This window comes from Leishmania martiniquensis, chromosome 22, assembly GCF_017916325.1.
Source record: "Leishmania martiniquensis isolate LSCM1 chromosome 22, whole genome shotgun sequence".
In the NCBI taxonomy this organism is placed as follows: domain Eukaryota; phylum Euglenozoa; class Kinetoplastea; order Trypanosomatida; family Trypanosomatidae; genus Leishmania; species Leishmania martiniquensis.
In genome coordinates, this window is record NC_090157.1 from 257,619 (window position 1) to 267,229 (window position 9,611).

A 9,611-nucleotide genomic window follows, 5' to 3' on the forward strand; every position below is an offset into this window, starting at 1 on the left:
AGCATACCGAACTCATCGCGTCGTAGCGAAGAGAGCGCGTCAAGTGTGGGCCCAAGCACGCATGAGGTGTGCCGCCCTCTGCTGCCCTCCGACTACCGCTTCCTTGCCCTCGCTTTCAGCATGCCCCCCCTGCCCATCGTGGCAAGTAGCGACCGCTGCACTTGAAGAAAAAGAGGTGGATGGGGGGAGGGGGGCTGCTCGGCTCTCCCGAGCACACAGAGTAGGCGGGTGGGGGTAAGGGGTACTCGATCTCCCGAGATGCCGCCACGCACCGGGGTGCGTCTCCTCCCCTGCCACCGGCCATGCAGGGGGAGAGTGGAAAACGTGCCGGAATGCATCCCTGACGCGCTCACACAAAAGAGCCTGCGAAACGGCGCCCGCCTGAACTCCTCGTCATTCGAAGGCACGCACAGCCGCGTGCATTAGTGTGTGTGCAAGCGCTTTCCTCGCTCCCCTACGCTTGCCTCAGCAAAGAGAACGAGCTGCCGCTGAGTGTGTAGCGTACTCGGCGCTAGGGGCTCCCGCACCGCTGCTAAAACGCGGCAGCGACCGGTCATCATCGCCCTCCTCCTCTTCCTTGTATGTCGCATCGACTTCTTCGTCATCGTAGAAGGCCTGCTCCTCTTCAGCGCTCCCTTCTGCTTCGAAGACCCCCTCCTCGATGTGGCTCTCACCTGCCTCCCTGCCTCGTGCCGCAGGCGCAGTCAGAGCTTTCGGCTCCCCAGCACTGCCACTGCTCGCGTTGTCGACGCGCTGATGAAACGCCATGCCCGGCTGCAGCGGCGCCGCGGTGGACGAGAGAATCTCCGCAAAGGCTGTCTTTGGTTTTTCCAAAGCCGCTTTGCTTCCACCGACCGCGTTGCTCATGGCTGGTCGAAGGCTTGGCGGCCCACCATCACTGCCACCTATCACTCCCGACGGCGTCATCGGTGGCCCACCACCCTCGCCCTCTGTCGTGTAGCGATCCAGCAGCACGCGCGCCGTCTCATTGAAGTACTGCGGGTTACGGGCAAGCTGCGGAACGACGGTGATCATGGGGTTGGCGACAGCAGTACCGCTGAGGGACGGGCTAACTCCTGACGAAACACCGGCGCCGGAAGCCCCAGTACCTGATAATACGAGGGTAGTAGCAAATATCTCAGCTGAATTGCCGGCGCCACGTCCGCTGCCGCCACCGATGTGGCCGTTCACTGAAGAGGGATTGTCATCGCCCTCTTCATCGCTGGACCACATCTCCAACTCTGCAGCACCACAGTCATCGCCCAGGGGGGTCGCGAGGCCGCCGCTACGGCCACGGCTCGTTGGACTGCCAGCGGCTTCAGCAGCCAGAGTCACACGCCGCACACGCTTGCGCTGCCGCGCCTCCGCCGCCTGCTGCCCTATCGGATCGAAGATATCGTCTGCACAGCCTCCCGCAATCGTCAACGGAGCTGAAATGGAAAAACACGAGTGATTCGCGCCGATTCCGGGCATGCCTCTAGTGGCGGTGTCCAGGTCGAGCCAGTCACCGCCCTTGACGGCGTTGCCCAGGTCCTCGTCGTCCACCTGGCCAGGGCGACGTGCACCATGAAGACGCAAGTTCTTCACCCTTCGCGTGTACCGCCAGCGGCGACAGACGCACCACACTGCAACGCCTATGATGGCGGTGGGCACCACAAGTGCGACGAGACCAAGAAGAGCGAGGCGCATGAGAGGTCGGCAGCGCGTGCTGTTGTCAGGAAAGAGAAAAAGGGGGGAAAAGAGCCAATGCTTCGAGTGGTTGCCCCTTTCAGCGACCGAATGGAACGCCGTAAAAGAGGGCTGAGGCGAATGGCCACGGCATTCTCCCTGAAAACGCGAGGAGCGAACCTGGCACCGACCACGCTAAGAAGAGCAGGAAGGATGCTGTAAACTTTGCGGCTTCAACTCCTCCGCTGATGCTCCCCCCTCGCGCGCGTGTCCTCACCTAGGTGCGGCATCAACGTCCAAGACAGAGACAAACAGTCCCTCTCGCCAAAAACTCAATCGGCCACTTAAGAGAAAGTACCCCTGTTCTTGATCTACCCTACAGGGCGCCAAGCCCCCAGCCCAGCAGTCGCGTTAGCGCACAGATAAAGCCCGCGCCCAAAAATCGAAGGCCCAGGAAGCGAGCGGCTCCGAATTCGCCGCCATGCCGAGAGTATAGCCCGTAGCCGCACAGCAGTACTCTCGGCCGTGCGCTACGTCATTCATCCAGCCTGTGCTTCAGGTGATTGTACATGGAAGGAGACAACGGCAGAAGCGACACGCTCAACCACTCAATCAGGGAGCCGCTACCAATAACCTCCTCGTCGCCCAACAAACGCCCGCTTCCTTCCCAACTGCTGCCTACATCTCACTTCCTCATTGTTCGCGTATCGGGAGTAAACCCCTTGCCAGTTCAAAGGGTCCTCAAAAAAAAAATTGAACCCACAACGTAGAACCGTAATCGCTGTCAGCGTGCGCGGAGATGCCGACACGGGCACAGAGGCAGGCGAGACGAGGGCAGCACGCGCGCCAAGCACAGAAAAGCCGCAGCCCCTCCGCCAGCCGCACCGACGAGTCGAGCCGGCAGAGAAGAGAGGCGGTGGGGTCCGGAGCACGAGGGAGAGAGCTGACACGCGTGGCGCTCTCCCCTCCCCTCACCCCCTCGCACCATGGCGGCGCGAACGGTGCGCACACACGCTCGAGGTGCCGCCTTCACCTCTCTTTCCCCGCTGCGCTCCTGCGGAGGGCGCACCACACACCTGGCGCCGTTGGCCACCTCCACTTCCCTCCGGCTGCCCGCCTGCATGCCCGCTTTTCGGCGTCGACGCCTATCGGCTTAGCGGGGAGGGAGGGCGCAAGAGGAATGGGATGGCGGCGTGGCAAGCAGCGCCGCTGCCCGTCGGCCTCTGACAGCTGTGCCGGCGTACGCGCACACGGAGAGAGGCGAAACAGAAGAGAAACGGTGTGGCCCGGCAGCGGCAAACGAGATCGGAGGTGCAGTCCGCGCCTGTTGCAGCAGGTCGAGCAGCAACAAATGGGAGTCAGCCGCACGAGGAGGAGAGGGGAAGGCACGGGAAGAGGGGGACGAGAGGGACCGAAAGATGAGAGAGAGAGGCGGGGCGAAACATGGGGAAGGGGGCCCAGCGACCAACGCGCAAACGCAGGGGCGAGGAAGGGAGGGAGGGGCGCAGAAGCCGCCCACGGTGCCGCGGACACAGAGAGGGGGCAGCGGCGCACGCCGTGCTCGCCCATGTAAGCGGCCAGTCTTCGCCCCTTCGGCGCGGCGGGCGCGCTCGCATTGTTCTTCTCGCCCCTCATCGTGCGCTTCGTGTCCATTTCCTTTGTGTCTCATCGAGCACATAATAGATTTGCTCTCGAGCACCGCGGAGAGGTGCCGAGAAGTAAATAGAGACGTAACCACTGCCCACCCACAACGGACAGGCCCGCGAGCGCACACGCACGTACAGCCACAGCGCACACCGCAGGCTGCGCCCAGGACCGCGCTCGGCACCACCGTCACGCAGCCAATGCACAATCGCACTGGGCTCGTGCGCACATTCCTTGAACAGCCCACGCGGCACGCAGTCGGCCGGCACCACCGTCACCATGGCCGCACGCCCAGTCCTGTCCGCCGGTGCCACGAGTCGGCAGCCTTGCACGGGGGCAGGCTGCTGGCTCTCGGCGTCCCGCGCAGAGTGGGGCACCAGGCCCTCGTACCGCGGCCAGTGGGCGGCAGCCGTCCGCCTTGAGCCGAAGCACAGGTATACGAAATACAAGAGAGAAAGAGGAGAGGGGGGTGATATCAGCATGGAAACGCTATGCAGCCAAGTCGACAGACTTTGGCGGTAAAAGCACATTTGTCCCGATAAAGACGGAAGGAGAGACCGTCGGCCGGAGCACTCGCGGCACACCGGCAGACGCGCATGCGCATTGACAAGGGCAACAGGATGTGCAACGACAGCGCGTGCGCGTGGGGGTGTGCGTCGTGGATCACGTCTGGGGTACTCGTCGCCTTCGGTGTTGAAAGAGAGAGAAAACGAAACGAGTTCACGCCTGCCGCCACGTCGCCGCTGTTTGGCCTGCCCCCTCCCTCTCACCCACCGGCACTCCTGCACATAGTGCAGACAGAACAGAACCCGGCCGTACGGCCGTCGCGAAGCGGAAGTGGAGAGGAGGGGAGTGCGCACACGTCAAGCGCGAGGGGTCAGCGCGCCACAGACGGCGGATGCGGAGCCATCGAGCGAGGGCAGTGTGAGTCGTTCACTTATAAAAGGAAAACAGAGAAAACAGAAAAGAACGAAGCAGTTAGAGAAAAGAAGTGCGCAGAGGGCGCAGACTTCCCGTTCATCGCGCCCCACTCCACACACAGCGAGCAGGCCTGCGAGCGCATGCGCACGCTCAGCCATAGCGCACACGCCCCGGCTGCGCCACGGCCACATCCGGGTCTTCCGCAACGAGCCGCCCGCCGCTCCGTCAGGCTATGCGCCGGCGGGCTCTGCGCCGCCTGCCCCGTCCATTCCGCGCACGCGCGCTGCGCAGGCGGCGTCAGACGGGCATGGGCGGACGGCACCCCTTCATCCGTGCGGGCCGCGGTGCCCGTGCTCCGCGGGGGCGGAGGCCTCACGTCTCTCCCCGTGGTCGCCCTCACACCACGTGCGCCGCGAGGAAGCGCTGCAGCAACGACGCTCGGAACGGCGCACACGCTGCCGCGGCAGACGGCCGCTTTGTAGCGTCGTCGCGTACGGCTTGCGGCCGCCACCAGCGTCGCGCTGCCGCCGCTCCCACTCGCTAAGGGCGCCACCCAGGCGACTCGGTCGCCCACATCGGGTGTCGCGCGTCTGCGTCGTGAACGCCGGTGCTGCCGGCGACCGCGGAGTCCGTCCTCCGGGGCAGTGCCGCCACGGCGCACACACCGTGGTGCCGCTGCCAGCCGCAGCGAAATGCGGCACGCTACTCGGTCAGCACATCGGCCATGAGGACGCACAACAGGGGGGCCGGGCAGTCGCTCTCGCCACACTCGCAGGACGCAGTGGCGCCGTCACCCGACAATGAGCACCAAGAGAAGAGGCTGCTTGGGTTAGGCAACACAAAGGCACAGTCGACGGTGCGGTCAGAGCCCGCGGCGCCTCTGTCTGCTCACCACTCTGAAAATAGCCGTGGCTGCTTCCAGGCGCGGATCGCGACGCTGAGTGACCGTTAGTCCTCCGCCGTCTCAGCGGCCTACATACCCTTGGAAGTCTTACTGAAAGCAAAGGGGAGAGGTACCACTGAGACATTGTTTAGATCATCCTCATCACCAGTCGATCGCTCCGCTGCTTACGGCGCTGACGGCGTGCGAAGTCGGTCGCGAGCAGCGAGTGGAGAAGGGCCAACGGACAGCGGACCGACGCCAGCAGCCGCAGCCGGGCCCACCGACATCGGGCCCACGCCAACGGACGCAGCCGGGCCCACGGACAGCGGACCCACGCCAGCAGCCGCAGCCGGGCCCACCGACATCGGGCCCACGCCAGCAGCCGCAGCCGGGCCCACCGACATCGGGCCCACGCCAACGGACGCGGCAGGGCCCACCGACATCGGGCCCACGCCAGCAGCCGCAGCCGGGCCCACCGACATCGGGCCCACGCCAGCAGCCGCAGCCGGGCCCACGGACATCGGGCCCACGCCAGCAGCCGCAGCCGGGCCCACCGACATCGGGCCCACGCCAGCAGCCGCAGCCGGGCCCACCGACATCGGGCCCACTCCAGCAGCCGCAGCCGGGCCCACCGACATCGGGCCCACTCCAGCAGCCGCAGCCGGGCCCACCGACATCGGGCCCACGCCAGCAGCCGCAGCCGGGCCCACCGACATCGGGCCCACGCCAGCAGCCGCAGCCGGGCCCACCGACATCGGGCCCACGCCAACGGACGCAGCCGGGCCCACGGACAGCGGACCCACGCCAGCAGCCGCAGCCGGGCCCACCGACATCGGGCCCACGCCAGCAGCCGCAGCCGGGCCCACCGACATCGGGCCCACGCCAACGGACGCGGCAGGGCCCACCGACATCGGGCCCACGCCAGCAGCCGCAGCCGGGCCCACCGACATCGGGCCCACGCCAGCAGCCGCAGCCGGGCCCACGGACATCGGGCCCACGCCAGCAGCCGCAGCCGGGCCCACCGACATCGGGCCCACGCCAGCAGCCGCAGCCGGGCCCACCGACATCGGGCCCACTCCAGCAGCCGCAGCCGGGCCCACGGACAGCGGACCCACGCCAACGGACGCGGCAGGGCCCACCGACATCGGGCCCACGCCAGCAGCCGCAGCCGGGCCCACGGACAGCGGACCCACGCCAACGGACGCGGCAGGGCCCACCGACATCGGGCCCACGCCAGCAGCCGCAGCCGGGCCCACCGACATCGGGCCCACGCCAACGGACGCGGCAGGGCCCACGGACAGCGGACCGACGCCAACGGCGGCCGCTTGTGGCTCAGCGCACGCGGTCAGCGCAAGCACAGCCACGACGCACGCCAGCAGCGTCGCAAGCACACTCGCACGGCTCATCTTCATGGTGCTCCTTCACAGGGGGACTCGTGGAAGGTATGCGCGCACGCGGGGCGAGGGGGTACGCTCGTACAGCTGTCAGCGAGAGAGGGCAGCACCGGAGATGGGGGTGTTAAAGGGGGCGAAGGGCGTCGGCGGAGGGAAGAGAATCGGTAGTGGGGAGAGCGATGGCGCACTTTTTGTATGTCTGAGGCGTGCGTGTGCGTGTGTGGGTGAGGGTCAGGGCGCACGGCGGGAAGCCGCGTGGCGTAGGCCGGGTCACAGACGCATCGAGAGAGGTGTGGAGGAGAAGTGGGAGGGGAGTCGGCAGAGAGAAGGGCGTGCGGCAAGCACAGAGGCGACGGGCCGCGAGGGCGGCCTGCAGCAGCACGCGCATGCTCACAGCCGCGGACGCGTACGCACATGCACAGTTGCTGACGGTGTGAGGAGGTGTGTCGAAGGCGCGTGGGCTTCGGGGCGCCACAGCGCCAAGACGTACGGCGCGGCGGCCGGCAACGCGTATCGCACTCATCGGCGTCGCCCAGCCCGTACGCGCGCACCGACCGGAGCTGGCGAGACGGCAGCGGATTCGCGGGGCGCTGTATTGCCAAGTGCAGCCGCAATCGGCAAGAGAGGGCACAGAAGGACGAGAGAGTGGGTGAGTGAGGGAGCAGCAGCAGTCGGGGGCCCGCTTCGCACACCAGGGCGCGCTACCGCGCCGGCGACGGAATGCCGCCATGATGGCCCCGCGCGCAAATCCACCGAGGTCGCGCGAGGTGCCGAGGGCGCCCTGGCAGTCGGGCCCAATGGCGTAGACGGGCGCTTCAGCGGCGCAGCAACGGCCGGGCTGCTGCGCACCCAAACGGCTGCGCTACGCCCCTCCTCCGCTGCAGCGTGGCAGAGGCGCCTCCCCACGCGCTGGTGGCGGCGCGTCCCGCGGACTGGCTCAGAGGCGTCCGCTGCAGAAGGCGACGTCCCCAGGTGACAGCTTCGCGGGCGCCCGTCGGGCGATCGTTGCACGGCCGGCGCAGATGCGGCCCTTCCAAGAGCGCCGGCCGCGAATCCAAATGGAGCGCGTCGCGCCACTGGATAGGGCGGCGTGCGCACTGACAAGCCTGCTTGCCTGTGCAGGTGCCGTTGCCCTCGCGCCGGCTGCGGAAGCAGTGCCGCACAGCGCCGCCGTGGCTCCTCGGCATCCGGCGACCCGCTCAGGCACAGACTCCACGGCGCGGCATCGGCCATCGCCGCCGACATCCGCACTCCGCTCCGCCGAGGCAGCGTGAGCGTGCGCTGGCCTCGGCAGCGAGGGGAAGGACCGCGACGGTACGCCGCCACTGGCAGAAGCAGCAGCGGCACCCGCAGCCCCCACTGCCGGCATGGCGCGACTACCACCATGTGGCGTTGGCGCACCAGGCGGCGCGGAAGGATGCACGCCCGTTGCTGTTGCACCTGCAGCGGCGCCAGGGGCTCCCAAGAGGGTCTCGCGCGCCTCCAGCACCCGGGTGGCAAGCAGGCGAGGGCCGCACACGACAGCGTAGCCAGGCGTCAACGGAGAGCCGGGGAGGAGGCCCCCAACACCATCGAAGGCGGCGCCGACACGCCTCGTAGTTGCAGTACGCTCCCCGACCGCCAGCGGCACGAATGAAGCAAGACGCGCCGGCTCCGTCGACGGCCCACGGTCACGCGGGTCGCTCCGAGGGCAGCCGGCCGGCGCCGTTCCATGACGCCTAGACGGCGCACCGGCCACTGCCACCGGCCTCTGCGACGCCCGCGGACCCCGTGGCCCTTGTCCACGCCGATGCGCTTCGTCTGCGCACCAGCGGCTCTGGCAATCGCTCAGGGTGTCGAGCCAGCACCGCAGCCATTCCAGCACGGCGTGCATCGCCGCCGCGCCTCGACACGCTTCCCGGCCACCACCACCGTCGCTCGCAGTGCCCGAGGCGCTAGCGATGCTCGCGCTGCACACGCGCGCGCAACCCAGAAGCTTTGCGCACGGAAGGCGGTGTCAGCAGAGTCCCAGACAGGCCGACCTCCCTGCCAACAGAGCTGGGCACACAACGCACAAGGTTGACACCACCTGTGAACGGGCTTGCTGCCGCCCTGCCATCCCCGCGGCGTGACGGCGGCGGGTGGCCGTCGTCGCGCTCGGTCACTTACTGCGCCGCCGAGCGCAGCGGGGAGTGCGTGGCGACCGGCGAAGAAGACAACGGCGCGGCGGTCTCACCAACCGCGCGGCGAACGACACACCCCTGACGGCGCCACAGGCCCGGCGCGTGCCGCGCACCATCAGCCGACGGCGCAGCACCACGGTGGGCCCTTCACCCCCGGCGCACCCCCACACAGGCGACAACGAGGCGCGGGACTTGCGGGCAGCATTCGCCTCAGAAGCTGCACAGCCTGTCGCGCGACGCCATGTGCGTCGGCGGCACTGCTCATGCGCTGGCGGTGCCTCCGAGTACGGCCCGGTTCGATGCAGGAGGCGCCACCGCCGGCTCGCCATGCGGCAGGTGGGAGCGGTGGGCGGCTTCCGTCAGCGACGGTCGCGGCACCGCCATCACCACCGCTACCACGGCACCCCACAGCCCCCTCCGTTGGTGTGGCTACAGGAAGCCGCCGCGCGGCCAGCTCCGTCATCTCAGGACCCGTGCTGCGCCACCGAATTCTTGCCAAGCCGTTCTCATCCTCTCTCTCATCCCCACCGGACCCCCGACGGTGCTCTGAGGTGACAGCGGCGCGGACAGCGGCGATCTCACCCCGAGACAGCGCGAAGCTACTGGAGATGGCGCCGTCGATGACCCTCGTGATGCGCCGAGCGCCTGCCGCGTCTCGTCGGCCCGCTGGGCCTCGCACGAGCGGCGCTCCCTCGCGCTGTCGCTGTTGCTCCGCAGCCTGTGGCACGCAAGCGGCAGCGTCTGCGCCAAGAGCAACGGTGGGTGAAGCAGCGCCGGCGCCTGCAACGGCGGCCGCGCACCGTCCACCTCAGGAGCACCGTGCGATCCGCGGGCGGCGCCCTCGTCGTCGTCCGCGGCGCCGACGGCGAGATGGTCGGAATGGGACCGTCCCCAGCGGCTGCAGTGACGGTGGTGGTCCTCATCACGACCGTAGCGGTC

At 68.0% G+C, this 9,611-nt stretch overlaps 1 protein-coding gene across 1 annotated transcript; it reads right to left on the reverse strand.

The window, feature by feature from the left end:
• Positions 1-465: 465 nt before the first annotated feature.
• On the reverse strand, positions 466-1,689 carry LSCM1_02913 (uncharacterized protein; the record flags this gene model as incomplete). The annotated part of the gene is made up of 1 exon (XM_067320476.1): positions 466-1,689. One exon carries the CDS (start codon positions 1,687-1,689, stop codon positions 466-468), a length of 1,224 nt encoding a protein of 407 aa, XP_067178788.1.
• Positions 1,690-9,611: the final 7,922 nt, after the last annotated feature.